Source organism: Delphinapterus leucas, chromosome 19 (assembly GCF_059928025.1).
Source record: "Delphinapterus leucas isolate spDelLeu-1000000601 "Yukka" chromosome 19, BTC_Dleu_Yukka2, whole genome shotgun sequence".
Lineage (NCBI taxonomy): Eukaryota > Metazoa > Chordata > Mammalia > Artiodactyla > Monodontidae > Delphinapterus > Delphinapterus leucas.
This window is the reverse complement of record NC_143147.1, coordinates 18,425,492-18,445,168: the sequence shown is the minus strand read 5'-3', so window position 1 is coordinate 18,445,168 and position 19,677 is coordinate 18,425,492. Positions and strand designations below refer to the sequence as shown.

The 19,677-nt window shown below is 37.7% G+C and overlaps 1 protein-coding gene across 6 annotated transcripts in view; it reads right to left on the bottom strand.

The window, feature by feature from the left end:
- Nucleotides 1–19,677, bottom strand: part of UBE2G1 (ubiquitin conjugating enzyme E2 G1) — a 132,007-nt gene that overhangs the window by 6,659 nt on the left and 105,671 nt on the right. For all 6 annotated transcript variants that reach the window (XM_089900589.1, XM_089900591.1, XM_089900590.1 and 3 more), the window contains 3 exons: nucleotides 18,053–18,150; nucleotides 12,791–12,969; nucleotides 8,625–8,747 (listed from right to left, as the gene is read on the bottom strand). In XM_089900589.1, coding sequence (XP_089756715.1) covers nucleotides 8,661–8,747; nucleotides 12,791–12,969; nucleotides 18,053–18,150 — 364 coding nt within the window. In that variant the 3' untranslated portion in view covers nucleotides 8,625–8,660. The remainder of the gene's footprint in view (nucleotides 1–8,624; nucleotides 8,748–12,790; nucleotides 12,970–18,052; nucleotides 18,151–19,677) is intronic.

The following is a 19,677-nucleotide window of genomic DNA, read 5'->3' as shown; positions in this document are numbered from 1 at the left end:
TGGAAGATTGACAGTTTAAAAAAAAAACAAGGCAAAGCCCCTTTGTTTCCCAGGTCCCTCTCTTCCTCCCTAAAGTTAAGTAGTACTACAAATTTTAAGAATTTTATATATTTCTTCTAGTCCTTTCTTTTTAAAAAAACTTTTATTCTATCGGATAACTATGATAGAAAATATAGTTGGTTTTACTTTATAATTTACATAAATGATATCATACTTTTTTTTGCAAATTGCTTTTCCTACTCAAGATTTGTGTTGAGATTTAACCATGTGATTATATATTACTAAGTCTACATTAGGTATTTTAGCTGATACAACAGAATATTGTAACTGATATTAATAGTAACTGATCAATTCTGATAGGCCTTTTAAAAATTACACACAATACTGCAAGCAATATCCTCGTATCATGTCTCTCTGTACACATGTGCTGGAGTTTCTCTAACCTATACACCTAAATCGCAGGATACGTGTTTTCAAATTGACTAGATATTACCAAATTGCTCTCCAATGTTGACAGAACAACTTCACTCATACCAGTATTTCAGGTACACCACTTCCCGAAATCCTCACCAACACTTGGGTTTCTTGGACATTTTGGTTTTTGACAACCTGATGGATTTGATGTCATCCCCTGTAGCTTCGTATTTCTGCTTACAAATACAGCTGAATTAATTTTTCATGTATAACAACAATCATCTTTCTTTTTGCTTCTATTTATTATCTATTCATATCATTGTCCTTTGTGCTGATATTTTTCTTATTGCTTTGCAAAAGTCTGTAGATTCTAGATAGAAATCCTGAATATTAGATTTACAGAAAATTTTTCCCAGTTTGCTGCTTATTTTTGTTTACTTTGTCTTGTCATAATATTTAAGTTTTTGGTTTTGATACAGCCAAATTTATCAAATTTTTTCCTTTTATGGGTGTTACTGGTGCCTAATAAATCCTTCTCTACCTTGATATTCTCCTGTATTTTGTTCTGATATTTGTTTTTCGTATCTGTCTTATGTTTTAAAATCTACTGGAGATAACTTAGTCTCCTCCTTACCTCAGTCAACAAGGTCATTATAGATCACCTGTATTAGTGGGAGTGAGGTGGATGCATCCTTGAAGCAGGTTCAGTAGAGTCTGCACTTTTCTCCATAATCTTACTGTAACACAAGAGATCAGAAAGCCTCAACGTTTAAGGAGCCCTAATTTTAAGGAGATACGGGTGAGATGTGGAGGCTAATCCTTAAATGATCTGAATATGAAACCCATCAAGGATGTGGTCCTATTGTGATAATCACATACTCCAAATGTGGTCTCAAATAAGCCATGAAGAAAATATGGCCGCCTAGGAGGAAGAGAAGCCGTATACATGGAGCCACATATACTTCTATTTGTGAGAAATGACTCTAGATTCATGCGTACACATATGCAACGAGGTAAGGCAGAAAATCTTCTATCTTACTGTGCTGGGTTACACAATGCCTACTATCCTGGGTGAGGTTATCTACGAAACAGATTCTCAGACAGGTATTTGTAAAACGTTTACTGGGAAGTGCTTCCAAAAACAAGAGTGAGGGAAATAGGTCTAAGCAGAAGAAGAAGATGAACTGAGGGCGGCAGTTGAAATAAAGGCTTCAGTCAACCCCACACTGGAATGGCCCTTCAGATAATTCCCAAATTGAGAAAGAAGTCCAAGCCTTTGTATCAACCCATCCCTTACCCAAACCAACTAGTCCTTGGATGCAAGTGGCCTCTGGGGAAGGGGACTAACTTGGGCAAGTGATCTCTTTTAGCTAAGGGCAACACTCCTAGAAAGCAACTCAGCTATGAGTTATCAGTAGGCAACATGCCCAGCAGGCTGGGATATGATTATTTCCCTCTGGACAGGAGACAGTAACATCCACTACACCCATAACTTATCTTCTCTTATCATCTTACTTATTCCCTGATGAAGCCAACCAGCAAGTTGTGAGTTGACCTATGAAGAGGCCCATGTGACAAAAAACTTAGGACTCAGTCCATGGCCTGTAAGGAATAGAAACCTGACAAAAACCAGTTGACTGAACTTGGAAGCACATCCACCCACAGCTGAGCCCTGAGATGGCTGCAGTGCCAACCAACACCTTGACTGCAGCATTATAAGGAGCCCAGAGCCAGAAGAGTCAACCAAGTCATACATGGAACTGGCCTATGGTAACCATGAGATAAGAAATGCTGTTTTAGGGCTTCCCTGGTGGCGCAGTGGTTGAGAATCTGCCTGATAATGCAGGGGACACGGGTTCGAGCCCTGGTCTGGGAGGACCCCACATGCCGCGGAGCAACTAGGCCCGTGCGCCACAACTACTGAGCCTGCGCGTCTGGAGCCTGTGCTCTGCAACAAGAAAGGCCGCGATAGTGAGAGGCCCGCGCACCGTGATGAAGAGTGGCCCCCGCTGGCCACAACTAGAGAAAGCCCTCGCACAGAAACCCAACACAGCATAAATAAATTAATTAATTAATTAAAAAAATAAATAAAATAAAATGACACTTAAAAAAAAAAGAAATGCTGTTTTAAGTCACTGAATTTTAGGTAATTTGTAACACAGCAAGAGAGAATTAATACAATCCCTCTAGCCTTGATACAGAACCAAAAGACCAAAGTCCTTTTGTCTAGTGGTATAGAATGTGGCCATGCTGCTGATCTATGGGAAAGGGAGGATTTGTTTCTCCCTTTTTCCTCTCTCTTCATCCCATCCCACACCTGAATTAGAAAAAGGATATGGTTATTAATTATTAATAATCTTTATACAGGAGACACAAATACTACATGATTACACTTATATGAGGTATCTAAAGTAGTCACACTGATAGAAACATAAAGTGGTGGTTGCCAAGGCCTGAGGCGAGGGGGAATGGAGAGTTGTTGTTCAAGGGGTAGAGAAGTTTCAGTCGTGCAAAATGAAAAAGGTCTAGAGATATACTGTACAACAATGGGCATATAGTTAACAATACTGTACACATAAAAATTGTTAAGAGGGTAGATTTAGGTTGTGTGTTTACCACAATAAAAGTAAAATAAAGAAAATCTGGATCAAGTACATCAACACTAATGCTTCCAGTTAAAAAAAAATTACATAAGTTATGGATTTTGATGTAAAAAATTACATCATTAAAAAATACTAAATTAAATTTACTTTTCATTCAACCCAAATAGAATGTACATTTTTCAAGTGCTTATTGTGGGTTTTATTTCACATCATCCTATCACAAGACTACAGAGACTGAGGATATTCAGAAAGTGCATGAAAAAAGCAAGTCTTTAAGAAGAGTTTGAGGGCTTCCCTGGTGGCGCAGTGGTTGGGAATCCGCCTGCCAATGCAGGGGACACGGGTTCGTGCCCCGGTCCAGGAGGATCCCACATGCCGCAGAGCGGCTGGGCCCGTGGGCCATGGCCACTGGGCCTGCACGTCTGGAGCCTGTGCTCCGCAACAGGAGAGGCCGCAGCAGTGAGAGGCCCGCGTACCGCAAAAAAAAAAAAAAGAGTTTGAGTGATAGACTAGAGCTCGCTAAATCTGCCACAAAGCAACAGGTTTCTACAGTATAGCCATGGGCATAAAAATCATGTAATGACAGAGACATTTAGATTATGTGGGGCTTCCCTGATGGCGCAGTGGTTAAGAATCCACCTGCCAACACAGGGGACACGGGTTCGAGCCCTGATCCGTGAAGATCCCACATGCCGCGGAGCAACTAAGCCTGTGCGCCAAAACTACTGAGCCCGCATGCCACAACTACTGAAGCCCGCATGCCTAGAGCCCGTGCTCCGCAACAAGAGAAGCCACCGCAATGAGAAGACCGCGCACAACAAAGAGTAGCCCCCACTTGCTGAAACTAGGTAAAGCCCACGCGCAACAACGAAGACCCAACGCAGCCAAAAATAAATAAGTAAAAATAAATAACTTTATAAAAAACAATAATAATAAAAAAATAAAGATTATGTGGGCACCTCAACCCTACAGCTTACCTTGTTCTGTGCATTAGGTAGATGAGTAAAACATAGGCCCTTTAATAGAAGGTATTAGTTAAGTCATGGAGTCTGATGTGATTTCTTAATTTAATTTTCAAATGATTTCACTTTTAGTGCAATCCAAACAGATGACTGGAAATGGGTATTACTGAGGCATTATTTCCCAGCTGCATCATATCATACGTAACAAGAGCAGTTATACAAATTCATAAATGGCTAAAAGTTAAGACTCTAGGTGCTACAGTACTTCAGAAAGGGAAGAATTTGCTTGGGGATGAAGAGCAATAACTTCATGAAAGAAGGGGAATTTGAAATGGACCTCATCTCAAGTGGCAAAAGAAACAGAACACACATTCCAGACCCTTGGCACGGGAAATGGGTCGAGTATTTGAGTTGAATGAATGACGAGATACATTTCAGAAAGAGGGGGACTATATGAGCCTAAGAGGGAAGCTACTAGTAATTGTTCATCAACATACAATAGACAAGATTGGGTCCCTGAATGCTAGTTAAGTACGTCTGCTTTAATTACTTTTTTGTTTGTTTGTTTTTTTGGCGGCACAACACAGCTTGTGGGATCTCAGTTCCCCAACCAGGAACTGAACCTGTGCCACGGCAGTGAAATCTTAACCACTATACCACCAGGAAACTCCCCTTAATTACTTATTAATCAATGTTTCCCAAAGAATGTTTGTCTTTGGCCATAGGTGGGCCAAAAGATCCTCGTGATGAGGATGAGCTTCAGACTGAAAACAAAATGCAAAATCGTTTACTCAGTTCTTACCGATGAAAAACACACAGTTCAAAGACTATAATTTTTTACACAGAAGCCTGAGCTTAATAGTAACACAATAAGTTAGGAATAGTAACTAAAATTAACCATTAAAATATTAGTGCATTAATTTAATTCAAAATTCTGTCCTATCTAATGTCCAGCTGCCACACACACCCTTCTACAACAGTGCACAGCCATTACAGTGCATGAATGAATTTATATGTAGGACTTGCAACTTTAAAGAAGGATGTGTAAGCAGTGCTGACCTGTTTGCCAAGATTTCCAGTTATTGCTTCCTACACCTTTAATTGTAAGTTCTCAGTTTAGTTTCATCATTAACAGTATATTATACTGTTTTTCAATTAACCTATTCTATGCAAGGAGACATTTTGATTGAACATTATTATTTGCCTCCGTCTTCTTTTTACATGAACCTTAATCTTGATAAGTATACTTTAAAGACGTGTATGTTATGATCAAGTATAAATTAACTCTAATCCCACCAACAAAGAATATATAATCCCTTACAAAATTAGTTTGTGACACTTCATTCGTACTTATTTATTTTATTTGCAATATACTATCAAGGTAAAAAAAACTCTTGATTATTTCCTAAATTCATAAAGTACTGTTTATAAGGTAAAATCACACATAAGCTTAGGCTTCAACCTATTACTTCCTTCCTCTCAATTCGTTGTTGTCGCCAAGCTCTTTTCTGACTGGAAAGTAGTATGGGTGAGGAAAACAAGCCCTGAAGTGCTTGTTGTTCCTAAGATATTGTCCGACCCATACAAGAACCAATGCAATAAATGAGCTGAGCTTCGTGAAGACTAACATGGCAGCTGTATCCAGGACAAATATCTAGGATGAAGTGCAGGCCGACACAAAAGATGTTCAACTAGTAACAAGAACTTGACCTAAGGTGGTGGAAAGCAAGGGTCAAAAGAAAAGATGAGGATCACTGACTAGACGTGTGGGAGGTATTAGATGTAATGATAATGAAATCAGGACAGGACTGTTAGCAAAAATAAACAAAACAGATATAAATAAGATAGTGAAAAACAGAAATAATTTGAAGACTGCAAGGTTATTGCTATATCTGTTGGGAACAAAGAGAAGTAAAGTTAATTTTCAGCATTTTAGGTTATTATAACAAGATCTAAAAGTAGATATGAGTCTTTTCAGAAACTTAGAGATAATCAAACATGAAAACAGAATGAAAAGTGGGTAGACTTTAGCTTAACTTCTGATTTACCTTTGCATTTGATACGTTTAATCATAAAAATCATAAATAAAAATTAAGACAGTGTGATACCGGTTCAAGGATAGACAAGCCAACCAAGGAAACCTAGAAAGGTCAGAAACAGATCAACACATACCTGGAATGTAGTTTTACAACATAACCAACACTGCATATCAGTGGTGAAAGGATGGACTTGTCAATAAATGATGCAGTCAACAGTTATATATTAGGGGGAATTAAAGGGTAAAGTTGAACTCCAACTCACACCATACATCAACCAATTTCAGTGACTTCAACACATTTGTGAAAGGCAAAACCATAATAACTTTTAGAAGACAGTATACAATAGTAGCTTTCTGATGGCAGGGAAGAAACTAAGACACAAAAAGTAAAATGCATACAGGAAAGAACTAAAAAATTAAACTGCATTAAAATTAAGCATCTTGTTCATCCAAAGACACCATGGAAAAAGTGAACTGACAAGGATACAAATCAATAACCTAACTGAAAAACAGGAAAGACCAGAATAAGCATTTCACAGAGGAAGCGCCAGTGGTCAAACACATGTTACAATACGCAATTGCATTGGTAACTAAGGCAACACACATTAAGTCCATAATGACATATCATTTTACACCAGATCAAAAACTCTGGGAAAACAAACTTTGAAGAAGTCTGATAATATCAAATGTTAAAGAGAATATGGAACAAATGGAATCCTCGTCCTTGCCAAAAGGAGTATAAATAGATGCAACATTTTGGAAGGCAATTTGGCATTATCTACTCAAAGTGATGTGCATATACCTTTAACTTAATGCCACCCCTAGGTATACACCCAAGAAACTTTTTTAATTTTTTTTTTATTTTTTTATTTTTTGCCGTACGCAGGCCTCTCACTGTTGTGGCCTCTCCCGTTGCCGAGCACAGGCTCCGGATGCGCAAGCTCAGAGGCCATGACTCACGGGCCCAGCCGCTCCGCGGCATGTGGGATCTTCCCGGACCAGGCCACGACCCCGTGTCCCCTGCATCGGCAGGTGGACTCTCAACCACTGCGCCACCAGGGAAGCCCCCAAGAAACTTTTGTAGTATCTCTGCAACAAGAAACAAGGATAGCCACATTCTCTGTAATAGCAAAAACAGAGCAAAATAGGGGAATTCCCTGGTGGTCCAGTGGTTAGGACTCTGTGTTTTCACTGCCCTGGGCCCAGGTTCAATCCCTGATTGGGGAACTAAGATCCTGCAAGCCAGGAGGCATGGCCAAAAAAACCCAAAAGAACAAAAAACAAACAAACAAACAAAAACACCAAGCAAAAACAAAACAACAACAAAAAAAGCAAAACAAAAGAACCCCTCCCAAAATAGAGAAATAATGCAATGAGAATCAAGAGCAATTTATCTAATGAAATACTAAACAGTGAAAACAGAAGAAATATAACTGCACATAACAAAGACCAATTTCAAGAATATAATGATGAGCTAAAAGTCACAAAAGAATGCATACATTATAATTTCACATATATTCAGTTCAAAAACGTGGAATATGTTGTTTAGGAATACAAACTTGATGAAATTATGAAGAAAAGCAATGGTAAACAAAGAATTGGGAATATGAAAAAAGGATGGGGTAGGAGGGGAATATAGGAGATGTAACAAGTAGTAATAAAGTTCTTTTTCTTTTTTAATATTGATTGATAGATTGATTGGCCACACCACACAACCTGTGGGATCTTATTTCCCCACCAGGGATTGAATCCGGGCCCTCGGCAGTGAGAACACGGAGTCCTAACCACTGACTGGACCACCTGGGAATTCCTAAAGTTCTTTTGCTTAAAATAGGTGGCCAGGTACAGGGATGTATCATGTATTCTGATTTTTTAGATGCTACGTTTCATACACAGGTTTTATCACCTCGATATTTGATTTTAAAAAGGGAAACCAAATAACTTAAATATCACACATTTGGTCAATTCATCTACACCATGTCCTCTTCTAAGCCAGATGGGTGGCTGCTATCTTTGGCTCCTTGCTAGACTTAAAACGGACTTGTGGACAGATGGTATACAATAAAAGGGAAAATTTTCCTACTGGCCCTATAAGTAATAAACAAGGAGATAAAGACCAATTAAAACAAGAAAGGTAGATGTTTAATATAAAGTATGATCCTTCTTTAAAAAAAACTGGGAAACAAAAATTTAAGTCATTCTTTATTCATATAGCACAGTATGAGAAGTTACAAGAAACTTCAATGCCTAGCTTAGTCAAAGATGGTAACCCAACAGGTAAAACGGAGGAAACTTAGCTTTAAAAAAAAGCAGAACAGAACTTTATAATGAGAAATTTTACCATCAGTGAAAAGAAATAGACTGTTACCATACTAACAACCAGTTTAACACAGAATATCTTGTAAAAAACAGCTGTATTTACTGAAGGAAAAAGCAAGGGGATGACACTATTTCTGCTGAGAAATAGGAGACTACTGGATACTACCACTAAAAAAATGAGGCCAATGAAAACAAGCAATTCAAATACCCAAATCACACTATTTCTAAAAACATTTATGACGTGTATAAAAATGCAAAAGAATAGGATGACTTTTTAAATGAACTTACCCTGAAATAAGTGAAGTTACAGCTGTTGAATAAATGTCACTCAAAAGCAGTCTCTTGGCTTTTTCTTACACAGCGGGCAACTTTCCTTTTGAATTCTCCATTTCTGTCTTCCCTCCATTCTTTCTGTAAGTACAAAAGTAACAGCAACTGATTTTATGTAAACTCCTCTTACAATCTCAATTACTAACTTTAACTCTGAATGTAATGCTTTGGTAATGTGAATACTTTTAAAATGTTAAAAAGTTGACAAGGTAGAAAAGTAGTCAAGAAACACTTTTGCAAGGCACTCTGCTAAGATACATGCAAATGACCTCTACAGGCAAAAGTCTCTTTAAAAAAGGAAAAGGCCCTGAAGATCATTAGCAGTTTTGTATTATGCTAAAAAGAAAGCTACGACTTACAAATAAGATATCCAGGCTATCTGAAGGATCACCAACTCTCCCTACTGGGTAGCAAGCAGAAAATAAAGTAGACATAACAGTGCCTCCAATATCAAGTATATGGGTGTAATGCATCATACTGAGATGATACTGAGTACTATTTCTAGTGGGGGCGGGGGGATGAGGGGGTGGGACACATGACAGTGACAATATCACTATCACTGCCTGGCCCATAAAAATGGAACACAAAACAGCACCAGCATAGTTTCACAGGAGAATAGAGCTGATTTTACTTAGCATGTAAACACCAGGAAATTCTCACAAAAATGCCCAGCCCTTTTTTCCCCCCGCTATATCATCCATTTAGGGACAGCAAAGACTACAGAAATCTTCAATACTTGCCTGTGCAGAGGAAGAGATTTGAACAATTTTTGCCCTCAAAGCAAGGCACCCCAGAAAGCCAATCATTATAATAAATTATGAGATAAACTATAATGCTAACATCTACAGAGATTTGGAGATGTTTGATGAAATACTTATGGATAAAATGTTATTGTCTGTAATTACCTCATTATCATATTTAAGAAATTTTAAGGAGAAAGGGTCAATTCCAGAAAAGAAGGAAGGTCAATCTCAAGAAAAGGAAGAAAAAAAAAATCACCTAAAAAGAGCACTTAGCAGAGAGAAGTAAGACTGAGAGCAGGGAGATGAGATAGAAAGCTATTACAATAATGTAGGTAAGAAGTTAAAAGGACTCAAATCAATGGCAGAGGGGTGGAAAGGAATTTAGATATATAATTTGACTGACATTCTCTGGTGACACACAAGACTGGGCAAGGATGACTTCTAGGTAGAAGACAGATTGGTAGATGATGGTTCAAAGCAGGAGCTAGCTAATAACAGAGTCGCCATTTGTTGAATCCACTATGCCACACACTGTGGATGGCCAGATGGGTGGTGTTATCATGTGCATTTTACATGTGAAGAACCTATGGAATCAATAGACCAAGAAGCACATATGTTTATCTCTTAGCTCTCCTAAGATCCTATTAAAATGATCATACCGGAATTATTTCTTTAAGGTATAAATCCTCACTATCAAAGAAAATGGCATTAAAATCATCTAATAATGGGGAGAAATTTTTTCTGGAAGACCGAAAGTAGATGGAAGAACAATGAAACGCACATTAGAGGAGAGAAAGTAGTAGCCTACAGGAGTCTCAATGGAACCCCAGCAAAGGAGGGAAAAGGACCTATTCAACAGAACTCTGAAGTTAAAGTTTGGAAATGACAGCTCTGAGAAGTCAGTAAGAAGTGGGGGTGAGGTGCATGCCACAGCTAAAGAAGACCCAGTGCAGCCAAATAAATAAATAAATAAATATTTAAAAAAAAAAAAAGATGTGGGGCTGAGGGACTTCCCTGGTGGTCCAGTGGTTAAGACTTCACGCTCTCAATGCAGGGGGCTCAGGTTAGATCCCTGGTCATGAAACTAGATCCTGCATGCTGCAACTAAGAGCCCGCATGCCACAACTAAAGATCCCGCATGCTGAAACTTAAGATCTCACATACCGCAACTAAGACCCGGAGCAGCCAAACAAACAAATAAATAAATGAAGTGGGGCTGAAAAGAGACTGACAGAAAGTCTGTATGACTCAATAGCTTGGCCTTTCCTCCTACCTACACCCAAAATTAATACCTTCCTAAAATAATAATGATGATATATAGATTTTATATAAATATACTGAAGACCACTAGAATTAGAGCTGCTAGTGTGGGTATTGGTACCGAAAGTAATTACTTCCTCACTTTGGCATTTAAATGGTACCCCTCTTCCTCCAACTCACTCTTAGTTTATTTTTTTTTTCACTCTTAGTTTAACATCTGGCTTATTACTCACACACTCTTGAGTGAAACCAATTCTGCACACATGCGCCCCTTATGTTGTTTGGACTGATACCTGACTTATTAGAAGTTAGAATGGTTTTCTGCCAGTGTTTACTTCAATTCAATTACTAAATTCAAAAATTCAAAGCCAGAGATTTGAAAGGGGGTTATTATATGTAGTGTTTTTCTACATGTAAGATTTCACCCAAGTTTTTATGTAGGTTTGAAATAACAAGGAAAAGAGGTGAATTTAACCTCCCAGCTTTCACATATACTAACAAAGTTTCCAAGAATAAGAATTAGAACAAAAGGATTGTTAAAGAAGGATAGACGGCTGAGGAACTAGGACTATTCTAGATTAAAGGAGACTAATAAAACATGAATACAGGACTTCTGTGGCGGTCCAGTGGTTAAGACTGCATGCTTCCACTGCAGGGGGCATGGGTTTGATCCCTGGTCAGGGAACTAAGATCCCACATGCCATGGAGTGCAGTGCAGCCAAAAAAAATTAACAAATAAATAAAATAATTTTTAAAAAAAAGAAAAGGAGAAGGAAGAGAAGACCAAAAAAAATGAAAATAAAAACAATAATGTAAAAATGAGAAACCTACAGTAAAATGGTAAGAAATACCAACCTTTTCAAAATAAAAAATAAATAAATAAGTAAAAAATAAATAAATAAAACGAATACAAAATGTAACGTGAGGACCTCCCTGGTGACGCACTGGTTAAGAAACCACCTGCCAATGCAGGGGACATGGGTTCAAGCCCTGGTCCAGAAGATCCCACATGCCGTAGAGCAACTAAGCCCATGTGCCACAACTGCTGAGCCCGAGTGCCACAACTACTGACGCCCACACGCCTAGAGCCTGTGCTCCGCAACAAGAGATACCACTGCAATGAGAAGCCCGAGCACTACAATGAAGAACAGCCTCCACTCAACACAACTAGAGAAAGCCCTCGTGGAGCAACGAAGACCCAACACAGCCAAAATTAATTAATTTTTCAAAAGCAATGTGGGTTCCTAAAATTCTGGATTCTGCCGCCCCACCCATTTCGTTCTTAGGAGATACATGCTGAAGTATTTAAGTATATACTTAAACATAAAGATCTGTATTCTCAGTTTAGCAAATAATAATAATGATAATAACCACGTTGTAAAATGTCCACATTTGTGAACCTATATGTGTAGGGTATAGGGGTGTTTAAGGTGTTTATAACTAATGCAACATTTTGTAGGTCTGAAAGTTTTAAAAATAAAAGTTTGGGAATAATAATATGGACCTACTAGGGACCTGATAATAAGTTCTCATAGGTATGACAGCTGTTTTATAGTTATATAGGATAGTGTCCTTATTCCTTTTTTTTTTTTAATTTATTTTTTTGGGGGGTGCTGCGTTGGGTCTTTGTTGCTGCTCGTAGGCTTTCTCTAGTTGCGACGAGCACGGGCTACTCTTCGTTGTGGTGCGTGGGCTTCTCACTGAGGTGGCTTCTCTTGTTGTGGAGCACGGGCTCTAGGCCACGCAGGCTTCAGTAGTTGTGGCTCGTGGGCTGTAGAGCACAGGCCCAGTAGTTGTGGCACATGGGCTTAGCTGGTCCACAGCATGTAGGATCTTCCTGGACCAGGGATCGAACCCATGTCCCCTGCACTGGCAGGAGGATTCTTAACCACTGCACCAACAGGGAATCCCCTAGTGTCCTTATTCTTAAAAGATGCAGGTACAAATATTTAGGGGTAAAGCTTAGTTACGTCTTACTTATCTTTGTACAGATTCATGAAAAAATTAAATGAATAAAAACATGTATCATACACACCCACACATATATACTTATAAAGCTACTATAGTTCTAATCAACTTTAATTAAACGGGAGGGGAGATGTGTGCATGTGACCACCTTACCGCAGCGTCAACATTAGCAGGTGAGTCTCCATTAGGGTCTGCCAGCATAGAAATGACACTAATCATGATGGTTTCCACGGTGTGAATAGGCAGCCAGCGTTCCTCGGGCTTTTCATAACCATATTTATCTTCCCCGGGCTCGTGAAGAATAGAAATGCATACATCACCATTTTTATCAACTGCAAAATTAAAGAATAAGATTACTGTTTTAAATATTTAAAATAATTTGACTATACATAAAATACATATTATAATAAACATGGTCCCAATTCCCACGGCATCTGTATAAAATTCAATACCACTGTACCATTGAAAAGATACAGAAGTTAATTTCCAAAATGGAACCTGTTAACCTTTTAGGAAGACCAAAGATTTTACCAAGTAGGATCCACCTGACAAACCCAAAAGGAAGGTAAGCTACCTTTTTCATTTGTGCAAAATTTCAAGACACATAGTATGTAGATGGTGCCTAGCATTTACATGTAATAAATACAATGAAATGAAGAAATGGCATCTGTTGAATCTGTTCTTCATTTGTAGAAAGTATATGGTCCAAACACCAGAACTGAGTTTCTGGATAATGAATTCCTAGTTTCCCCACTAACTTATTGATTGAAATTGTTAATAGTCAAAGGTCTAGAGACTTTCCTAAGAAAAAAATAAAAGGTAACATGATAATATACTTTTAAAATCACATAAAGGCAAAATTATATTTTCAGGGAAAAAGTATACTCAAATCCACAAAAGGAACATGTTATATTGCTAGTGAAAATTCATCAACATAAGTGATATTCATTAGGCCCCTAATCTATAAAACGGTTTTAAAATCCAAGCCACAAATTAATTGTTGATCAAAAGGGGTAGAGGAGTCCTAATCCACATTTACATCACACAAATATTCCCTATTAGGGAACTATCAAAATCGTAACATTCATTAATCTTCTACAGTGAAATTTTCCCTATTGCAAAAAGCATACTTATTGGAGAAATGTTAGAAAAGTATAAAATTTTGGTGAAAAACTTTTTAACCAAATTTCCAAATCCTATAAACAACCAATGACACTATTTATGTATATTTCATCCCTGACTTCCTACCTAAAGTCCAACAAATTTATGATAGGTATAATGTTAAAGCCTACTTTTCACCTCCTAACTCAAGCACTCCCCTGCTATTATAAACTCTGGGTAACCAGAGTCAAAGTTCGTGTGCACTGTGGCTCTACGATAAATGCTTCTTGAACGCGTGCCGTGTGCCAGGCGCCCACCACCTGACATGGAGTTCAGCAGTGAATGCAACATTCAAGACTCATGCCTTCAATGTCTTGTATATGAGCTGTTCTGCAATTAAGGTTCCTTTTCCCAACTCACCTACACCTCCTAGTAAAATCTCTTAACTAAAATGAAATAACTAACTAGATCAAGAATAACAACAGCAAAACTTGTGACAGCACTATAAAGTTGAATAGAAAATGCTTACACAGTATTAAGATATTTTCCTCACTTACACTTAAAATTTTTTCTTTGGAAGTCATTTTCTTTGAGAACATTTAACATCAAATGTTTGTATAGAATTCTATCAGAGAGAATCTATTTGAGACCCATTTTCCTTTTATAAAAATTATCGTAATTTAGCACCTTTAAAATTTTTTAACCTTGTGTCATTTCATTTTAAACATACAGTTTAGTTTCTTAGAAAGAGGTTTTTATGCTTAATGCCTATCACCAAATTACACTTTAAAAATGCAAGATATGAGCTGATAATTCTGAGTGACAAGGCAATAAAACTAAGATTTTTCTTTATTGAAAAATTTTTAAATTTCACAACTGAAATCTAGTTTAAAATACTTTTAGGGGCTAAATTTTTCCGTGTACAGAAACTTTATGTATTTCCTCTTTAGTCAAATGTCTGTTCATGTCCTTTACCCATTTATGTACTCAATGTTTAGTTTTCTTCTTGCCAAACTGCTTCTTAATTTTCCTTGTTTAATTTTTGCCTGTTATTTTTTTCTTTCATTTCAATGCCCCAATAATGTTTTTTAATGGCTGGTCTTATTATCTGACACAAGATTCATTTAAGAATCCCATACTGAATTTAGTTACCATTTCTCTTCCCTCTTTATAGTCTTCCAATATTTATCGCTTTTGAAACTAGAAACTCCTTGTTCCTAACACCCAGAGAATAATATTCACTATTTTTAAAAACCACTTGAAACTTTTTATTCCATTTAGAGTTTTAATTCACTTTGCTGTTTGGTGTGAAGAAAATTTCTAAATCAAGTTCCCCATAAGTAGCTAGCCAACAGTCTCAGCATCAATGACTGAAAAGAAAACACAGCTCTTCTTCCATCTTGAAACTAAACTACCTGAACCATGCATACCCTTCAAGTTGTCTCCCTTCTCTTGAAGCTGTGCTCTAAAATTAGGAAAATCTGATTTCCCCTCGTCTTCTCTATTTACACTTGGGTACTCTCTTTTTTGCCTTATGGGAAACTGTCTTCTGCTTCTAAACAGGATGCTATGACTATTCTCACAAAGTGACTGGGAGAACATATTCTCCTGGGTATTTTTAAAGTCAACCCTTCTGGGCCCAAAACAACTGATACTGTTGAGGACACCTTCCTGGACACATTTTCCTCTCTTACTTCCGTGGCACACTTCCTTTCCCTGGTTCTTGAAGCCATTCTCTCAATCACTTTCTTCTTTTCCTTGGTCTGACTTTTGATGTTATCCTAACCTCCAAAATTAATCATCTTTTCCCTAAGTAAATTAAACCATTCATTATATCACAGTGTTACCCACCATCTCCCCCCCGCCAGCTTTATTAAGATATAATTGACAGAAAACGTTGTGTAAGTTTAAGGTATACCACATGATGATTTGATATACGTTACCTGTCATCTTGATGTCGGTAACTTCCAAGGCCCTAAGCTCACTGCTGAGCCTTGACTAGTTTTCTTTAATTACCTAAGTGGTTATGGCAACTGCACCTCCAGAAAAACAAGTCTCAAATTGAATGCATCTAAGTCATACAAATGACTTGTATGACTTTACCATATAATAATTTTTAATAAAACAGCTTTTGAGATATAATTCATGTATTTGAAGTATACAATTTAATGGTTTCTAGTATGTTTAAAGAGTTGTATAACCATCACCACAATCAATTTTACAATATATTCATCACCACAGAAAGAAATGCCGTACCCATTAGCAATTGATAAAATCCTCTATCTCCTAGCTATTTTGTCTGGTTTTCCCTTCCAAACCTTCCCCTGTGAGTATAAACTTTCTAGACATAAATATAGTCATGATGAACCTACTATACAGCTTTAAAACTTGAGTCCCCACGACTAAAGATACATATTCAAAATTCTATTTAAGAATCACATTCTCCATCATTCCCTGACTCCCTCTTCTATGCTACCAAACACCTTTATAACAACATCACTGTTGTCTCTGTTTCACCATTAAATTTATGTCCATCTTTCCCTTACACATACCATAATATCCTTACAGAAAGACCATAACTCGATCATCTTTGTATCTCCAGCACCTAGCAGAAACTCACATGCTGGTTTTTCCCCTCATTCCCATTGCAGACCACTCTCACTCCCCTTTCTAAGTCTAGCTCCTTCTGAACCTGCCATCCCTGGCCCATTGCCTCCTCGGGTATCCTTTCTTCACAAAGCATCCCTTCACTCAAATCACGTCTTAATTACTTCACTCTCTAATGCCTTCTCCCTTACGGTCTGCAAACCAACAATCCCTTCAACCTTAAAAAACAAAGAAAATAAACACTCATTTCAGTTGCCCTCTTAAACTACGGAAGCCATTGCTATTGTTCCTCTTAACAGAGGTTCCATGTACTGCTTACATATATTCTCTCATGTAACTCTCACAGATAGAGAAACTAAGGTTCAAGAGGCTTTTACCTACAGTAATATAGTTAATTTGTGGTAGAGACAACATTCAGAAACTTCGTTACATTTTCCTTTGAAATAGGTGGAAAAAGATTGACTATTACACATCACATAATTCAAGAGAAGGCAGGAGAAACTGCCAAAAGGCTAGGAAGAAATGAAAGAAACGCCCAAGGCAGATGTGGTCAATTCGTGCCTCCATATATCTTGTAGGACTATCGCTAATGTGTTCTACCAGAAAGAAATTATTTTTCTCCCTTCTTCCTGGTGCAAAAATTAACTATGTCTTTTGTCATCACTGCTATCTTAGATGTGACGAAATATGGTGGCTTCCTTGGTTCCCAATAGTTTTCCATTTGCCAGTCTAGTCTCTCCTAAGTAAGACTCATCTGTTTTTCAAGTCACTGGGTGCTATTACACTTCCTTGAAACAAAGCCTTGGTTTATTCGTGCATCTGTTACCCTCACTGATTTTTGCTTAAACTAATATATAAGGGTTTCTCTTCCTTGCAACTGAAAGTCTGGACTATGAGAAGTAGAATGAAGATCAGTGTAATTGTCTAAAAAGACAACTTTGATTACAAAATACTGATAGTCAAAATACTTAGGAAAGAAATTCTTGCAAGCTCTATCATAAAAAACAAGGCCAAAAGTTCAGGGAGACTGTGTATACACATAGTTTATCTAGCCTAACCTTTGGCTCACAAAGTGAATTTTAAATGGTAGTACATCTTTGGGTAAAAAAGTCAATGTCACCATTTTATGCACTGCAGTACTGGATACTTTTGAAGGTTTAAACACACAGTATTGTATCTCATTTGATCCTATCAATCACCTTATGATGTAGGTAAGACATTCCTTTTTGACAGCTAAGAATATACATTAAAAGTTAAGCATTGTCCATAGTCTAGGAGCTAAGGTGAGAAAATAGAAATTAAAAATCCAGGTTTAATTACTTCTAAGCTCTTTGTAATAGCCAATGAGTCACCTAATACCTTGGAAATTATCTCCTCAATTATAAGAGCTCTATTAATGCTGAATATCACCCACCAACCCTGCCTCTAGTTAGGAACATCATGAGTCTCAAAACGAGCTGAAAACTAAGTAAATAAGTAAATAAATAAATAAATAAATGAAGATTTTTTTTTTCCCATGTGATCTCTGTCAATTCTTCTCTTCTAAGGAATCTAAATCCAAGCCCATGTGCATAACAAACACAACAAACTTAGTACAAAAATTCCAACGCAATTTCATTGAGAAGTACATCTTCCTTATTGACCTTGAAAACTTCAGGGACAGGCCATCATACTTGCAAATGTAAAAGTAAAACTAGATAAACTTACCATTTGGGTGCCAGATTTCTGTAATGAATTTCATTTTAGGAGGCCGAAGGGGATAATCTTTTGGGAAAGTGAGATGAGCCTTAAAAACACCACCTTCACTGGAAATACAAAAACAAAAACAAGTTCTTGCCTATAAGTTCCTGCTTATAAATAAGAAAATTATTAAAACAAACATAAAACAAGGATGCTAGTGCTAACATTATAAACAAAATAAATAATCTGGATTTCAAGCAGTTTACTTTACTCAAATATACAGTTTAATAAACTGTCATACCTACCACCTTATTAAACTCTCAAAAAACAGTAAAATGAAAGAAACAGCTTTAAAAAAAGGCATCCAGATCAGATTACATGACTGCTGTGCTACAAACCTTTTAATCTCTTCCCACTACACTTAAAACAAAATTTAAAAGTTAAGTTTAACATTGCCTATCAGGGTCAAGTTGCCAATTTCTCTACGTTGATCTCAATCTTCCACTCTTCTCTCTTGTTCCAGCCAGTCTTCTTTCTGTTCTTCAAACACAACAAGCTTTTTCTCATCTGAGAGCTTATGCATTTTCTTATTCCCTCTCTGGGAACAGTTGTGCTGACCTTCAATCCATCCATCCAGGTATTCATCTTATCATTTAACAAATATTTATTCAGTCTTTACGTGTCAGACACTGGGAGTACAGCAGTGAACAAAGCATAAAGTCTCTCAAGGAGTTTATAATTGGTGACTTTCCAAAGTAGGGCTGTGCAACAGAACTTTCACACACTAGAGATGGTTTATAGTTATGCTGGCCAATATGTTAGCCACCAACCACTTGTATCAATAATATGGCGAGGGCTTCCCTGGTGGCGCAGTGGTTGAGAGTCCGCCTGCCAGTGCAGGGGACACGGGTTCGTGCCCCGGTCTGGGAAGATCCCACATGCCGCAGAGCGGCTGGGCCCGTGAACCATGGCCGCTGAGCCTGCGCGTCCGGAGCCTGTGCTCTGCAACGGGAGAGGTCACAACAGTGAGAGGCCCGCGTACCACAAAAATATATATATATATATATATATATGGCTAGTACAACTGAGGAACGGAATTTTTAATCTTGTTTAATTCTAATAGGCACATGTGGCTGTGACTGTTGTGTTAAGGCACTGCAGAGCACTGTCATTTGCTTAGGAACTGTTCCTGAACAACTGTCAAAACAACATAAGTCATTGTTAAAGAAAACCAATGAAAAAAAGTCAGCCTTACGGGGCAAAAATGACAAAGCCCCTGACTTGTGTCCTTGGTACTAGCTGTTTCCTCTGTTTGAAACACTGTTCTCCCTTTGTCATATTCAGAACTCAGCTTAAATGTTACCTCTTGAGAATGATTTTACTTGACTACCCAATCTTAACTAGCCACTGTGTCCCTCTATCACATGGACCTCTTTTCATTTCTTTATTGCAAAAGCAATTCACACCTCTGATTCTCTTATTTTAAGATGTACACCCCATCAGAGCAGGGTCATCTGACTGTGTTTGTTTCAGATCATCGAGAAATGGAATCCTCAGCTCATTAAATGGTTTTCATTCATTAAACAAATAGATAATGATTATCTACCTATGGGAGGCACTGTTGTATGTAAAAGAATACAACAGGGACCAAA